This window comes from Cotesia glomerata, linkage group LG4 (assembly GCF_020080835.1).
Source record: "Cotesia glomerata isolate CgM1 linkage group LG4, MPM_Cglom_v2.3, whole genome shotgun sequence".
Lineage (NCBI taxonomy): Eukaryota > Metazoa > Arthropoda > Insecta > Hymenoptera > Braconidae > Cotesia > Cotesia glomerata.
Window position 1 is genome coordinate 6427294 of NC_058161.1, and position 17491 is coordinate 6444784.

The window sequence follows — 17491 nt, forward strand, 5'->3', positions numbered from 1 at the left end:
TTTATCATGATAAGTATTTAGGCTCCATTCGAAAATGCTCCATTTCTAGACACATAATTAAGAAATGACCTTTTATCTTGTTAACTATTGACATTTTTAAAGATATAAATTCACCCAGACATTAAACTCATCGAGACCTTTCATTTGAGTACCCACATCAATTTTTCATATATTTTATATATTATATATAAATATATGCTTATATCTTCAAAAACGTCAATATTTAAGAAAGTACAGTGCAATTTAACAAAAGTCATTATTTAATAAAGCGAAATTTTTGTTTATTTATAATTCACAAGTCACGGTAGTCACATAGTGACTAATCATATTACTAGCTGCGATGGTAATAATTACCATCATGATTGTAGAATTTACAATCAACATGATTTTAGCGGTTAACATATATTATGATTAAGTTTACCATCTTTAAGTTACCAGCCAGATGGTAATAATTATTATCCAGATGGTAAATGTAACTATCTGGATGGTTCAGTTAACAATTTGGATAGTTCTTGCAATCATTCATACTAAGAAGCCTGTTTTTACAATACTCGGATAGTTGTATTTACCATTAAATTCTCTCCGTGTAAATTTTTTACATGAACTAAATTTTTTTGGTCAAAAAACTAATTTGAGTTATTCATTTTATTTAAATATAATTCGTAGTAAAGCGCATAATTAATGAATTCATTATCAATTTATCATCAACGTGTAGTTTTATAATTTATAATAATTAATCACTCGACTAAAAAGTATGTGTATAATTTTGGTAGTTCGATAGGTTTTTTACTACTGACAGTTTTTAGCAGAGTTTTATTCGAGAAAAACTTTTTTCATTTATGATGTAAATGATCTTATGAAGAAACAAGTGAGGTAATTAATAATGAATCATTCATGCGCACTGTGTTAAGAATAGTATGACAATCTTGAAAATAATCAATAAAATGTATCATAAGCGACAGTTATCACTCAACCACTTGAGAATGAATATAAAAGGATCAGGTATACATTAAGTGGTAAAAATACCCGTGAAACTTTAAGAAAATAAACGTTATTGTTCGAAAAAAATTTTAATCAAATATTTACAATTTTTTATTTATAAATTAAATTTACTTCAAGAAATTCTGATTTGAAAAAATTTATCAATTTCCATTTTTTAATATTTTAAAAAATACAATATTTAAAAAAAAAGACACTTTTTGGGTTGAAATCTGAAAAAATATTTTTTATGATTAATTAAGATGATATTTGAAATAAAATATGATTCTAAAATTAAACAAATTTTAGTTTTTCTTTTAAATTACTTGAATAAAATGATCTTTTTGAAAACTCTTAAAAAAAAGATGTAGCATAAGTAGACTTTGTTTAAAATAAACATAATTGCATATTAGGATTTAAATATGCTTGCCAATGGAGTGAATTGAGTTTACGAATCCTTGGGATATGGCCGAACGCTCACTACAGTACTTGGAGTAAACTTCGAGCACATTTCTACGTTATTTTTGTCCTTCTCGCTTATTATCTTCCACAAACTGGGACAATCGTAATTATATTTGGGGATATCGATAGTATGATCAATTTGCTATCTTATAACGTTTCCGGATTAGTAGCGATCGCTAAATATATTGTTATTTATAGACACAAAAAAGGTGGGTTGATTCAAGACCAAAGAAAATTCTCAAAACAATGAACTGATTTAATTTTTGATTTTAGTTTTAAAATCAATAATTCAAAAAATGACCGAAGACTGGAGAGCAAATAACTCGGACTTTGATTTAAAAATAATGATTGGTAATGCTAGGATTGGACGAATATTGGCATTCATATCTATTCTGTATGCTCCACTGATTGTGACTCTACATATTCTTGTCACGGTAATTAATCTGTAATCATTGTTCGGTAGATAAGAAATATAAACTTATTTTCTTTGTTTGTAGATGTTTCTTAAGCCAGATAAAGATCTTCTTTACACATCAGTTCCGACTGTAGCAAACAATCTCATGTGGCCAAGTTATTTTCCGTTTGATACATCCAGAAAGTATGTCTTTGAGGCTACTTGGTTTTGTCAAATATTAGCGACAACAGGAGCGTCATTGATATATGGTACATTTGATACATTCATCGCGGTAATTGTTCTACATATATGCAGTCAGCTTGCTATTGTTCGGAAAAGATTGCGAAATCTTCATAATGGCCTGAAATCACAATATTCACTTTCACATGATTTAATTAATAAAAAACTTTCTGCTATTATTAAACGACATGAGGAACTTATCAGGTGAAATATACATACATTATGTTCAGTGAATAGACCCACTCATGAATTTAGTAATGGGCCTGTTCACTGAACAATTTACTACATACATTTTTATCAGAAACAGTGATTGATTAGTGATTACCAATAAAATTATTTGCTATTTTCATGGTCTAATTTTTATAAAAATTAACAATAGTTGATAAAAAAAAAATATTATCAATTTTTTTAGAAAGTTATTAGCAAAAAATTTTACTAAGTAGCCAAAAAAAATAGAATTTATTTCTTTAAAAAATTAATAGCCATATGTTATGTATTATATAAAAAAAATTAGCCATTGACAATACTGTTCTTAAAAAAATTATGACTATCAATCATAATTTGATTGAGTTGATGTTAATATATGATTGAGTTAATGAAATTCTATTGACTAATCAGTCAATTCGGTTCAACATGTTAAGATTTTAATGTTAATGATTCTTATCGAAAACTTTTAATGGCTATCTAATGGAAGTAACCTTTTAATTATTCACTATGAAAATCATCATCACGATACTTGTTTATATAAGTCACTCTTGATAATTTTATTAATATGTTATTTATTTTAGTATGGCAAATACAATTGAAAATACATTCAATATCGTACTTCTTCCTCAATTTATTTGCTATCCGCTAATTTTTTGTTTTCAAGGATACGCAATGTTAACAGTAAGTATTGCTTTAATATAAAATCTAATTAATATAACAATTAAAGTTTTTTAGAGCATGGCTAAGACCCAAGCTTCGAGTTTACAAATTTTGTATTACCTAAGTTACGACACCTACACACTATATCATTTGTTCATCTTCTGTTGGATTGGAGAACAACTAATTAATGAGGTTGACATTCACTTAAAATAAATTTTTTGTTTTTCAAAGATTTTTTTAAGCTACGAGAATGAATTTTTTGATTATTAGAGTAAATCAATCAGCTCATCTTTTTATGAAAGTTCGTGGTATAATTACTCATATACCAATTCACGATCGCTTATGTTAATTGGATATCGAGCGATGCAGCCACTTTACATATCAGCCGGAAAATATGCCCGATTTTCACTCAGTTTATTCGTTTCGGTAAGTTTTATTTAACTAATCAAATCAAATTTGACTATTTAAGTTGTTTATTGATCTTTACTTTTACTATTAAAGTTATTGAAGACATCAATGGGTTACTTATCGATGCTTAGAGCAGTTCAAGTACGCAATTTATAAATTATACTTTTAGTGTACAATACTGAAGATTATGTAAGATTTTATACTTATATTTAATTTGATAAAACAATAAAATTTTTGAATTGATGTTTCACGTATGATAAATCTGAAAAACGGTTGACCAGCAGGTCATCCCTGGAACTTCTCGTCTTTTTCGAGCTTAAAAAGTTCGAAAATCTTCCTATTGGTTGATTTTTGAGCTCTCCGAGCACAAAAATGCAATTGTTGTATAAAAAAAATGATAATCTAGAAATTTTTACATGGATATAACTTTCGAACGCGTCATTAGATTTTGACTTACTTGGCGAAATTCATACATACATACATACACCAGACCAGTGCGGCCAGATCATGCATTGTAAAAAGAGCGGTGTTAAAAATGGACTTATTTTAACACCGCGCGGTGTTAAAATAAAATAACACCGGCGTAACTTTTCCGGTGTTAAATCGGTGTAAAACGGAGTAATACCAGTGTAAAAGTGGAGTAAACAGTCTATTTAAAATATCAAGATTATAAAATCTATAAAACATAATAAAATTTAGTTTTTAAATTAAAAAAATAAATAGAAAATATATTAAAGTAGTATTCATTACACTGGCCCACAAAAAAAAGTGGTCTGTACTTTTAACCAGACCTATCTATCTTTATGTATTTTGACGCGCTAAATCCGAATCTGAAGTCAGTTTTGCCCGCACACCCTCAAAATTATAAGTAAAATGCAAAAAAAAACCCAAAAAAAGGCAAAACATTGCGAAATCTGCAGTCAAAACGATGAATAAGTAAATGTGAACCCAGATCAAGTACGATTTTTATGTACGTCAATTCACTGAATCTAAATCTAAACGTTAAGTAGCCCCTTGATCCGTCAAAATCTTCAACATCAAAAAATATTTTAACACCGGAAAAAAATATTTACACCGGAAGCGGTGTTATTTTAACACCGCTTTCGGTGTTGGAATTTAACACCGCAAATTTTAACATCTACACCGCTTTGGACTTACCCCGGTTTTTTTACAGTGTGAGTAAAAAGTACCGCCACTCAGCATTACGCATCGTATTATTTCGCCTAGGAAAGGAGTCAGCCTGACGCTCAGCCAAAATTAATCGCAACGACTTTCTAGGACCTAAAAACGTGAAGATCTGAAGAAAACTCACATTCTCAAAATCGGAACGAAATCTATAATTTCCTATTTTTGAAAATTATTAATTTTCAAAGCAGGAAGTTAAAAACTTTTTTATCTTTTAATAATATTAATAAATTTGGTGTTAAAAAAGTATCTAAAATGTGAATTTGTTTTAAAAAAATGAATCTACTTAACTTGAGCTAATTGAATTTTTCAACGTTTCTATTCATTCAATATTAAACGATTTTTTTAAGAATTTTTTAAAATAAATTCTCATTCTTACTGTTATAACCATTTGTGCTTTTAAAGAAATTTATTTTTTCCTATTTTTAGAACTGCATTTGGCTACCTATCCATGTTATTGACTGTTGAACAAAACAAAAATGAGTAAAGAGTAGATTTAGTGATTTTAGATCTTGGAATCTTTAAAATTCAATTTAAAAATATGTTATTTACTTACGAGTCTTCTTCTTCTTATTTTTTTATTAATATCAATTTTAAATTTCTAATTCAAACATGAAATGAAAGAAGTTTTAAAGCAAATTAAATAAAGGCCTAACAACGAATATCTTAAGAATAACAAGAATGATCAAATTAATCTATTACATGTCGTCAATAAGATTATAATTTTCTATTTCCGGTAATATGTCTATGTCTACTATCTTGTGATAAACTTTCATTTGAACAAAACTTTTTTCGTACGCATTGCATATGATTATATAAAAAATTACTGGAATAATTGAATAAATAATCGATCATGCGCGCAACACTAGAAATATTACAACTATCTTCAAAACGATCGATAACACCGTAGGATGCAACCAGTAATCATTTGACAACCTAACAATAAATATGAAAACCTCAGGTATAGATTTAGACTGTTGCTATCTATTGCTTAGAATATGAAAATCAATTGAAAAATAACTAAAGAATTTCATTTTCTTTATAATGATAAAAGTCATTTTTTTATTTCAAAAAAATTTTTATAATTTAAATAAACATTTTTTGCATAAAAGTTATTATATCAAAAAAACTTTACTTAAATAATTATAATATTTTATTTCTAATTATTTTTAGTTTGAAACAGTACTATTTGTCTTCAAGTAAGCTTTACGAAAAATAAAAATAAATTTTCTAATTATCAGTAGGGTTTCAATATGCATGTCAATGGAGTGAATTGAGCTTACGTATCCTTGGAATATGGCCACTTTATAATTTTACTTTACTAAAAAAATTACGAGTTTATTTGTACACTATTTTCGTTGTTTCCGTATTTTATTTACCACACACCGGAACAATCATCACTATTTGGGGTGATATTGATAGTATGGTTAATTTACTTTCCTATAATGTTTCTGCGATAGTCGCAATCGCCAAATATATTGTTTTGTATAAACAGAGACATGGTAAGTTATTTAAAATAACTATAAACATAGAAAAAAAAAAAAAAATAGGAAAACGGTTGACCCTAAAGGCCATCCCTGCAACTTCCCGCTGATTCCGTTAATACATGGTCGTTTTTTTTTTGAGCTCTTCGAGCTCAAAAATACAATCTGTGTGTTGTTTTGAGCTCTCCGAGCTCAAAATGATACCTTTTCTATGCTTTTGAGCTTTTGATCTCAAAAGTCTGATAGAAGTTTCATAGAACACTATTTTTTGAATTTTCAAACCGCAATAACTTTTGAATGAATGAACCGATTTTTACGCGGTTGGCGGCATTCTACGCAGTTTTTTAAGCCTTATAAAGAATTTCTAAGTTTCAATTGGTCAAACTAAAAATTTCGGAGTAACTCCGAAAAAACATTTTTTTCGGTGTTCTTTCGTTCACGATATCTCTCGAACGAATCAACCGATTTTGACCGGATTGGAGGCGATCGACATGGTTTTTTAAGGTTGAGAGCTGATTAGTTTTTGGAATCAATCGGTAAAGCCGTTTAAAAGATATTCCAAAAAAACCACTTCTGAAAAAATTTTTTTTCCTATTTTTTTTAGATTTCTCCAAATTTCTCAAAATCTATCGGTCCGAATCGGTTCAAATTTTCAGGAAATCTAAGTTTGGCGAAGCTCTTTCGAATGGCACCAACCGCAATGAAATCGGTTGAACCGTTCAAAAGTTATAAGAGGTTTACATACTCACACACACACACACACACACACACACACACACACACACACACACACACACACACACACACACACACACACACAGACATAGTGACACTCTCGCGGGAATAGTCAGGGAAGCTTCCTAGGACCTCAAAACGTCGAGATCTGATGAAAACTCGATTTTCGAAAAACGGGGTGAAAACAATAACTTCCCGATTTTTGAAAATTTTCAATTTTCTTAGCGGGAAGTTAAAAATTTACCTTCAAAATTATTTTTTTGGTTCAAGAATTTTTCTTTTGATTCAAGTTAATTTTTTTTTCTGTGCAGCCATGTAAATACCAATTAAAAGATTATAATAAATATATTTACTTTCCAATTAAATACTTAAATATTTAGCTCTGGCATCGATTATTAAGCTAATGGCTGAAGATTGGAATTCTGTAAAATCGGAACATCATATCAAAATAATGATGAATGAAGCAAGAACTGGAAGAATACTGGCATTTATATCACTTTTATATGCTCCGTTAATTGTAATTTTACATATTTTAGTTACGGTTAGTAATTTCAGTTTAACAAAACAAAAAAAAAATCTAAAATTTGTAATGAAAAAAGAATAGTTTTTTTGGAAATTTTATAGACTTATTTAAAACCAGAAAAGTTTTTTCTCTACGGATCAATTCCAACCATAGCAAGCAATCTGATGTGGCCAAGCTATTTTCCGTTTAATACATCAAGAAAATATATTTTCGAAACAACCTGGGTGTGCCAAATAACTGCGACCTTGTTTACGTCATTAGTATATGGAACTTTTGATACTTTTATGACGGTAGTTGTTCTGCATCTTTGTAGCCAACTTGCTATAGTTCGGGTTCAATTAAAAAATCTCTACGATGACGTAAATCAACATCCGTATGCTGACAAACTAGTAACGAATAAGCTTCGATATGTTATTCAACGGCACCAAGAGCTTATCAGGTGAAAAATAAATGATTGATTTTATTAATGTAGTTAATTATAATTAATTTAATTTATGTTTTTTGTAATTCAAGTTTGGGAGAAACTATTGAAAAAACTTTTAATTTAATACTTCTTCCGCAATTGATATGCTATCCACTAATTTTTTGTTTCCAAGGATATGCTATGTTAACGGTAAATTTATGTCAATTTTTACAAAAGTTTTTTAGTAGTCTTCTTTTAGATTTAGATTTAGTTTATACTGAGAAAAATTTTTTTTTGAAAAAAATGGACATTTTTGTGACAAGAAATCAATTTGTTGACAATTTTCAGCAACTTTATTTTTTAGTTGAAGAAATAAACATTTTTCTCATAGTAACACTATAGTTAAGAAAGAAGTTTTTTTTTTGATTTGGAAAAAAACTATTTTTGATAAAAATTCACAAGTTGTCTATCTAAAATTTTTTTTTTTTAAGAAATAAAATTGTTGAAAATTTTTCAAAATAAATTTTTTCACTCAATGTAAGACAGAAATCACAATGGCAACTTTTGAGCGCTGCGACATTGTTGTCATTTCATCATAAAATAAAAATTATTCAAAGAATAAGTTTATGAAATAAAGAAAAAATATAATTTAAAATTTGAAATTTTTCCAAAATTCAAAACTCTAAGAAATTGTGTTTATTTATACCTATGTAATTGGATCATATATAATTTGTAATTTTTTTTAACTACTTCTAATAGAGTATGGCTAAAACTCAAACGACAAGTCTTCAAATTTTGTACTATCTGAGCTATGATACTTACACGTTATATCATCTATTTATATTTTGTTGGATTGGAGAACATCTTTATCATGAGGTTATTTCTTTATTTATAAATTAATCTTAATTCTTAACTATTTTTCCAAAAAATGTGATCATCAATTTTGTTTATCATTTTTGATCCAGAGTACGTCCGTTGGATATGCTTACTACGAAAGCATCTGGTACAATCATTCAATTACGAATGCATATTCACTCGTAATTGTTGGCTGTCGCACTTTAAGACCACTTCGCATAACAGCCGGAAAATTTGCTAATTTTTCAATTCACTTGTTCGTGGCAATACTAAAAACTTCAATGGGATATCTTTCTATGCTTCGAGCTGTTGAAAGCCGTGGATGATTCGATATTGATATAATCAGCAGTTTATCAATTTAAAAAATTACTGTGATATGTGAATATAGAATATTGTTAATTATAACAACTATTTTTTTGCTCAAAATACTGTTAATATTATTTTTTTTAAAACGATTGTCAAAGGTACGAATTTTAAGGTATTAGAAATATTTTATGATTATAACGTGATCATCGAAAGCCCATTTTCAAATTTCCTGACTCTAAATAAAATTCCAGTATCTACTGAAGAAATGAGTAATTAGTAATAATAATAGAACACTCCTATAATTTTTCTCATACATTTACCACGTAATATTGAAGATATTTTTTTTCATTTTAAAAATGTTAATAACAAAAATTATCCATAAATATTTTTTATTATGGAACTTATAAAACTTTTTTTCTTAATATTAAATTAAATTGAATTAGTGAATTTAAAAAAATCATAATAATTCAGAACCATTAAGTTAAGCATTTTTTCAAACCAATTTTGATAGTGAATATTAACAACAAAAAGACTTTTGTACATGAGGATTGTGCTGAACTGGAAAAGGTCTTAACTATTGAGTAGTTTCTGCGCAACTGTGAGAGTTTATCCGCAAGTTTGATCTGAGGTAAACTTTTTTTGCATAGTCTTATAAAACTCATGGGAAAAAAAAAAAAAAAAAAAAAAAAAAAAAACAGTGAGGATATATAATTAACAGGTCATGCGCGTCTATAACCGATAGTTAATAATTTAAGCAAAAATCGATAATAGAGCGAAGAATGATTCTTTTTATTTCCGAACTTCCTACTATCAATTTCAATGCAAGAGAATTCAGGTATTAAATTACGTATGTAAGTATTATTTTACGATAAAATTGTAAAATAATGAATAATGCATAGAATTTCATTACGAATGTGGCGTAAACAAATTCATATTGGGCCTTATTGGAGTTTGGCCAGAGTCAAATCAAAAATTTATAAAAAAACATCGTACTTTGGTCGACGCGATCGTACTTTTTATAACACTCTGGGTTCCACGGGCAGCTGCTTTTGTTTTACTATGGGGTGAAATCGACGCTTTGGCACAAGCCGGTGCCACCAATGTACCGATAGCATTGTCTGTTGTTAAAATGCTGATTCTTTATCGACGAAAAAATGGTATTATTGGCTAAAAATTTATTGCTATGATTATAATTTAATTAATACTGATAATGATAATGATATGTGATATTTTATGTTTTGTAATTTATTATTTTTTTATTAGTTAATATTTAATATCAACAGATTTTGCAAAAATTCTGGATGGAATGAAAGAAGACTGGAAAAAACCAATGGCAAAAAAAGAATATGAAGTTGTTATGAAAATGGCAAGACTAGGAAGAAGAATAACTATTCTGTCCACTTTCCTTACAATTAATGCAATTTGGCTAGGTGCTGTTGTTCAGGTAAAAAAAAAAATATATTAATTTTAAGTCTTATAAGATAGATTTAGTCAAACTTGGAAATTTGCTATTATTATTAAAAAATCTCAAATTAAATACAATTGATCTAAATGTACATAATATATAGATTTTTTATAATATCGAAACAACAATAGTGGAAAATCCAGACCCTCGTTTGACATTAAACTTATTTTGGGTCGTATATTTACCTTATGATACATCAAAAATATCGAATTTTGTATTAACGTGGGTTATCCATTTTTATACCTCTATTATGAGCGCCGTAGTTTACGGAAGTTTCGATGGGTTTATTGTCGTCCTTGTGTTCCACCTTTGCGGACAATTGGATTTATTGAAGATTTGGGCACGAAAAATAGCTGACAAAACAGATTTGAAAAGCTATAAGAGCAAATTAAGATTTATAGTAAAGCGACACGAGCAATTGAATGAGTAACAAAAATTTTTTGATTTCAGTGAAATCTTTATAAAATATCAATTTCAGAATCATCGAATAATCTTTTGTATTTTAATACAGAGTAGCTGATATACTTGAAGATTCATGCAACTTTGTGTTTCTACCGCAACTAATGAGTTGTATATTAACATTTTGTTTTCAAGGATTCTCTATTGCGACGGTAAAAATTAAATATTCTCATTGAAATATTTCACAAAGCTTTCTTCTTTTTTTATTTTACCCGCGAGATTTTGATATAGTATCAATTTATGTAGTTCAAATTTATTTAATACATTTTTTTGCTCGACGGGCAGAAAGCGTCAACTTTCGGCCCGCTACGCTAAACGAAAGTGCCGCTTTCTGCCTTCGTCGAGCAAAAAAATAATATACACTCCACGGGAAGTAAATAAGAAAGCTTCAGATCACATGTAATTGTCGGCCGAGGCTTCGCCTCGGCCGACAATTACATGTGATCTGAGGCATTTCTTACTTTACTTCCCTAGGTGTGTAATATACTATTATCTCTTTATTTTTTTTTTTTTTACGTAGAAAATGTTTACAGGCCAATTTAATCCGTTGCAAATTGCATTTACATTATTTTATACGACAGTTATGGTGCTTCATCTTTTCTTCTGTTGCTGGGCTGGTGAACTTTTATCATCAAAGGTACACTGTTATAAAATCTCATTAATCCAATGATTAAGCCTCATTGTTTTTTTTAATAATTAAATTGAATTAAAAGAAAAATTCTTGAATCAAGTAAAATTTACTTAAACCAAAATTAATTTCTTAATTTAAGAATTTTTTTTCTCAAATTCAGGCAATAAAATTCTTCAAAATTATTTTCTTGATTCAAGTTAATTTTTTTATTTTTTATTGTAAAAAAAAAATAAATATTTTAAAATAAATTATGTTGTATAGAGCGAAAATCTTGGTTACGCAGTTTATCAAAGTAAATGGTATAATTTATCACCAAAATCTGCTCGATCACTAATAATGATTATTCAAAAAAGTTCTAAACCATTTTTACTAACAGCTGGCAAATATATGCCGTTGACTTACAACTTATTTCTTGCCGTAAGCTTCATAATCATCTTAAATTATACGATAATTTCATTAATTAATTGATAGTGCTAATACATTTTATAACTACAGGTTGTGAAAACATCAATGAGTTATCTTTCAGTGATGTTTGCCATGTCAACAGATTAGCAAGTAGTTTTATCGACAAAATGTTAAATTTTAAAAAGTCTTGTTTCTTGATGATTTTAGATAAATAAATTAATTTTTTAATAAGAATAATCTATTAGTTATGTGAAAGTGGATCCGTTTTGAAAAACTTTTTAGGGTATCCGCAAACTCAGCATGTGCAATCAATATTGATTGACAGAGACCTAGAAAATAGGGCGTATTGGTTCATATGCAAGAAACATCTACGCTGTTGCCTCGCTGAAATACTCAGAGAAAATAAATTGCGCAAGCTTGCCAGTAAAACCATGTTGTCATAGCTACAATTTTGTGTTAAGACTTCACTTAAAAACAATAATTCGTTATTCTCTATCTCTAGACAAGATATCTAAAACAAACTGACAAAATAAACGAAGAAAATAGCCATTTCTGTTTCTAAAATTACAATAAATAATTTAGAGATAGGATATTGAAATTTTTGAGTAAAAGCTAAAAAAAGTAATCATGAAAACGTGCATTCGAGTAAGAACTAAAATTAAGATGATCTGTCTTCAAATTAAAATTAAAATAATTTTTTTATGGTAGTATAAATTATTTGAGTCGAATTCAATCAAATTTTTGAATAATTTAATTTTGATCGTGAATAACTTCTGAACGCGTGCACTTATCAGCAAATGTTGTCACTCCTTTTTTGTAGAGCGTTTAATTTTCTACGAAAACTATAACAGCAATTCATTAGTCAATTTGTCGTTTAAGCGGTATAAAAATCAGAAGAAGCAAAAATAATTTTTCCCATGTTATCCTTATGGAAATTAAAAAAATGCGATGAGGACTATCTTAATATTAATATTACGGGATCAAATTTTAACTGGTGTCTTTTTACACCAAAATAAAACTTTTGAGCCAGTTTGGAAGAAAAAAATAAATTATTTTTATTTTTTGAATCACCCTAACATAAAACATTGTTGATTATAATAACTATTTTTTTACTCAAAATACTGTTAGTGTTAAATTTTATTGTTTTTAAAACGACTGTCAAAGGTACGAATATTAAGGTATTAGAAATATTCTATGATTACAAAATGATCATCGAAAGCCCTTTTTAAAATACCTTGACTCTAAATAAAATTCCAGTATCTACTGAAGAAATAAAAATTGAATAGATATTAAATTTTTAAATCAACTTCAAAATGAAGTTTTCATTACAATTTTAAAATGTAACGAAAAACCGCGTGAAGTTTTTGAGACTATGATTTACTGAATCAATTTTTTTACAGATTTTTGTTTAGTTAAAAGATTAAATTCAATTAAATAATGTATCTATAACTCTTTAAAATACAATAAACAATGTTATAGTCAATATTGACCCTGTTTGTTAATTATTTCTGTAATAATTTTCAATTATTGTATATTAAAAGTTTGAAAAAATGGAAATTAAAGAAGTTAAATAATATCAACTATCATTTACATCACAATTAAAAAGATAGTACTTAAAAAATCTGTTATAATTAATTCCCCTTAAAAAATATATATACGTCTTATTATGTATAGTAAAAACAATGATGAATATTTTTTACAATTTTAACATAAAAAATTGAAAGAAAACCAAATGATATTGCTGTAACTATTACAAAATGAATTGAGATTTCAAGTAATTATTAATCTTAATAACAGTACACTCCCATAATTTTTCTCATACATTTACCACTTAATATTGAAGATATTTTTTTTTTTTTTTTTTTTTTCATTTTAAAAATGTCAATTACAAAAATTATCGAGAAATATTTTTTATTGTCACTTATAAAATCTTTTTTTTTTAAATATTAATTTAAATTAGTGAATTTAAAAAAATCACAATAATTCAGAACAAAAAGACTCTGTACATGACAATTGTGTTGATTTGCAAGGAAATCTCAACTATTGAGTTATGTAGATTCTGCGCAACTGTAAGAGTTTATGCGCAAGTTTCATTTGAGGTAAACTTTCGTTATATATTCTTATAGAACTCATGAAAAAAAAACTGTAAAGATACATAATTAAAAGGTCATGCGCGTCTATAACGGATAGTTAAAAATTCAATAAAAACCGGTAATAGAGCGAAGAATATGATTCTTTTTATTTCCGAATTTCCTACAATCAATTTCAATGCAAGAAAATCCAGGTATTGAATTACGTATGTAAATATTATGTTACGATAAAATTGTAAAATAATTAATGATGTACAGAATTTCATTACGAATGTGGAGTAAACAAATTTATACTGGCCCTTATTGGAGTTTGGCCAGAGTCAAATCAAAAATTTATAAAAAAACATCGAACTTTGGTCGACGCAATCGTACTTCTTATAACACTATGGGTTCCACGTGCAGCTGCCTTTGTTTTACTATGGGGTGAAATCGACGCTTTGGCACAAGCCGGTGCCACCAATGTACCGATAACATTGTCTGTTGTTAAAATGCTGATTCTTTATCAACGAAAAAATGGTATTATTGTCTAAAAACTTATTGCTATAATTATAATTTAATTAATACTGATAATGATAATGATATGTAAACATTTTTGTATTGTAAATTATTATTTTTTTATTAGTTAATATTTAATATCAACAGATTTTGCTAAAATTCTGGATGGAATGAAAGAAGACTGGAAAAAACCAATGGCAAATGAAGAATATGAAGTTGTTATGAACATGGCAAGACTAGGAAGAAGAATAACTATTCTGTCTACTTTTCTTACAACTAATGTAATTTTGCTGGGTGCTATTGTCCAGGTAAAAAAAAATATATCAATTTTAAGTCTTGTAAGATAAATTTAGTCGAACTTAGAATTTTGCTACTAATTTCTAATATTAAGAAATTTTAAATTAAAATTTTTTTCATCCCAAATTCAAACTCAAGCAGAATTAAATACAATTAACGTAAATGTACATAATATACAGCTTTTTTATAACATCGAAACAACAATAGTGGAAAATCCAGATCCTCGTTTGACATTAAACTTATTTTGGGTCGTATATTTACCCTATGATACATCAAAAATATCGAATTTTGTAATAACGTGGGTTGTCCACTTTTATACCTCTATTATAAGCGCCGTAGTTTACGGAAGTTTTGATGGGTTTATTGTCGTCCTTGTGTTCCACCTTTGCGGACAATTGGATTTATTGAAGATTTGGGCACTAAAAATAGCCGACAAAACAGATTTGAAAAGCTTCAAGAGCAAATTAAAAATTATAGTAAAGCGGCACGAGCAACTGAATGAGTAACAAAAATTTTTTGATTTCAGTGAAATTTTTATAAAATATCAATTTCAGAACCATCGAATAATCTTTTGTATTTTAATACAGTGTAGCTGATATACTTGAAGATTCATGCAACTTTGTGTTTCTACCACAACTAATGAGTTGTGTATTAACATTTTGTTTTCAAGGATTCTCTATTGCGACGGTAAAAATTAAATATTCTCATTAAAATATTTCACAAAGCTTTCTTCTTTTTTTATTTTATCCGCAAGGTTTTGGTATAGTATCAATTTATCTAGTTCAAATTAATTTAATACATTTTATCTCTTTATTTTTTTTTTTTTTTACGCAGAAAATGTTTACAGGTAAATTGAATCCGTTGCAAATTACATTTACAATATTTCACACGACAGTTATGGTTCTTCATCTTTTCTTCTGTTGCTGGGCTGGTGAACTTTTATCATCAAAGGTATGCTGTTATATAATCTCATTAGTTCAATAATTAAGCGTCATTTTTCTTGAAAAAAAATATTAAATTGAATTAAAAGTAAAATTCTTGAATCTAATTCAAATTCTTGAATCAAGTAAAATTTACTTAACCCAAAAATAATTTTTTAATTTAAGAAATTTAACTTCCCGCTGAAGCAATTGAAAATTTTCAAAAGTTGGTAAGTTATTGGTTATACCCCGTTTTTCGAAAATCGAAAATCAACAAAGTTTTCAAAGGATTTTGACGTTCTGAGGTCCTAGGAAGCTTCCCCGAATGGTTCCGCGATGATGTCCGTGTGTGTGTGTGTGTGTGTGTGTGTATATGCGCGCGCGTATGTGTGTGTGGAAGTATGTAAATCTCTCATAACTTTTGAACGGCTTGACCGATTTCATCGCGGTTGGTGCCATTCGAAAGGGCTTGACCAAACTTAGATTTTGAGTACAATTTGGACCGAATCGAACCAGTAGATTTTAAGAAATATCAAAAAAACTAAAAAAAAATTTTTTTTCAAATGTGATTTTTTTGGAGTAACTTTGAAACGGCTTTACCGATCGATTCCAAAAACTAATCAGCTCTGAACATCAAAAAACCACGTCGATCGCCGCCAGCCCGGTCGAAATCGGTTGATTTGTTCGTGAGTTATCGTTGTCGAAAGAAAACCGAAAAAAAGTGTTTTTTTGGAATTACTCCTAAATTCCTAGTTCGATCAAATTAAACTTAAAAATTCTTTATGAGGCTTAAAAAACTGCGTCAAATGCCGCCAACTGCGTAAAAATCGGTCCATTCATTCAAAAGTTATTGCCGTTTGAAAATTTGAAAAATAGTGTTTTATCAAACTTCTATCAGACTTTTAAGCTCGAAAAGCTTAAAAGCATAAAAAAGCTATTTCTTTGAGCTCGGAAAGCTCAAAATAACACACAAATTGTATTTGTGAGCTCGAAGAACTCAGAAATGTTATAAGTGCAATTTTAAGCCTTTAGGTATGGAATTGGCGGAAAGTTGCAAGGATGGCCTTCAGGGTCAACCGTTTTCCTAATTTTTTTACTCAAATCTAGGTTATAAAAATCTTCAAAATTATTTTCTTGATTCAAGTTAATTTTTTTATTCTTTATAGCAAAAAAAATAAATATTTTAAAATAAATTATGTTGTACAGAGTGAAAATCTTGGTTACGCAGTTTATCAAAGTAAATGGTATAATTTACCACCAATACGTGCTCGATTACTAATAATGATTATTCAAAAAAGTTCTAAACCATTTTTACTAACAGCTGGCAAATATATGCCGTTGACTTACAACTTATTTCTTGCCGTAAGCTTCATAATCATCTTAAATTATACGATAATTTCATTAATTAATTGATAGTGCTGATACATTTTATAAACTACAGGTTGTGAAAACATCAATGAGTTATCTTTCAGTGATGTTGGCCATCTCAACAGATTAACAAGTAGTTTTATCGACAAAATGTTAAATTTTAAAAAGTCTTGTTTCTTGATGATTTTAGAAAAATAAATTAATTTTCACTAATTTCTTAATGAGAATAATCAATCAGTTATGTGAAAATGCATTCGTTTTGAAAAATTTTTCAGGGTATCCGCAAGCTCAGCATGTGCAATCAATATTGATTGACAGAGACCTAGAAAATAGGGTGTATTGGTTCATATGCAAGAAACATCCACGCTGTTCCCTCGCTGAAATACTCAGACAAAATAAATTGCGCAAGCTCGCCAGTAAAAGCACGCTGCCATAGCTACAGTGTTGTGTTAACGCTTCACTTAACAACAATAATTCGTCATTCTCTATCTCTAGAAAAGATACCTAAAACAAACTTTTTG

At 28.3% G+C, this 17491-nt stretch overlaps 2 protein-coding genes across 3 annotated transcripts; both read left to right on the forward strand.

The window, feature by feature from the left end:
* Positions 1-245: 245 nt before the first annotated feature.
* LOC123262988 lies at positions 246-17409 on the forward strand. The gene is made up of 16 exons (XM_044725495.1): positions 246-1002; positions 1392-1649; positions 1714-1874; positions 1938-2278; positions 2863-2962; positions 3017-3133; positions 3212-3367; positions 3443-3490; positions 6030-6036; positions 9740-9997; positions 10124-10284; positions 10409-10731; positions 10817-10916; positions 11285-11401; positions 16809-16964; positions 17044-17409. The coding sequence occupies exons 1-16, from the start codon at positions 918-920 to the stop codon at positions 17098-17100; spliced, it is 2445 nt and encodes an 814-aa protein (XP_044581430.1). The 5' UTR covers positions 246-917; the 3' UTR covers positions 17101-17409.
* LOC123263890 (odorant receptor 13a-like) lies at positions 4859-9136 on the forward strand. 2 transcript variants are annotated; one of them, XM_044726931.1, is made up of 7 exons: positions 4859-5495; positions 5776-6036; positions 7134-7294; positions 7378-7715; positions 7790-7889; positions 8439-8555; positions 8645-9136. In XM_044726931.1, the coding sequence occupies exons 1-7, from the start codon at positions 5483-5485 to the stop codon at positions 8858-8860; spliced, it is 1206 nt and encodes a 401-aa protein (XP_044582866.1). In that variant the 5' UTR covers positions 4859-5482; the 3' UTR covers positions 8861-9136. The 2 variants fall into 2 exon arrangements, with proteins under 2 accessions (XP_044582866.1, XP_044582867.1); XM_044726932.1 differs by having other exon boundaries at positions 4861-5495; positions 5708-6036; positions 8645-9134.
* Positions 17410-17491: the final 82 nt, after the last annotated feature.

Coding starts and splice junctions, on each gene's coding strand:
- LOC123262988 (XM_044725495.1), top strand. CDS start 918: ATGACAATCTTGAAAATAATCAATAAAATGTATCATAAGCGACAGTTA. Junction 1,650..1,713: donor TATTTATAGACACAAAAAAG/GTGGGTTGATTC, acceptor TTTTGATTTTAG/TTTTAAAATCAATAATTCAA. Junction 3,368..3,442: donor CACTCAGTTTATTCGTTTCG/GTAAGTTTTATT, acceptor TTACTATTAAAG/TTATTGAAGACATCAATGGG.
- LOC123263890 (XM_044726931.1), top strand. Junction 6,037..7,133: donor TTTGTATAAACAGAGACATG/GTAAGTTATTTA, acceptor TTAAATATTTAG/CTCTGGCATCGATTATTAAG. Junction 8,556..8,644: donor GAGAACATCTTTATCATGAG/GTTATTTCTTTA, acceptor TTTTTGATCCAG/AGTACGTCCGTTGGATATGC.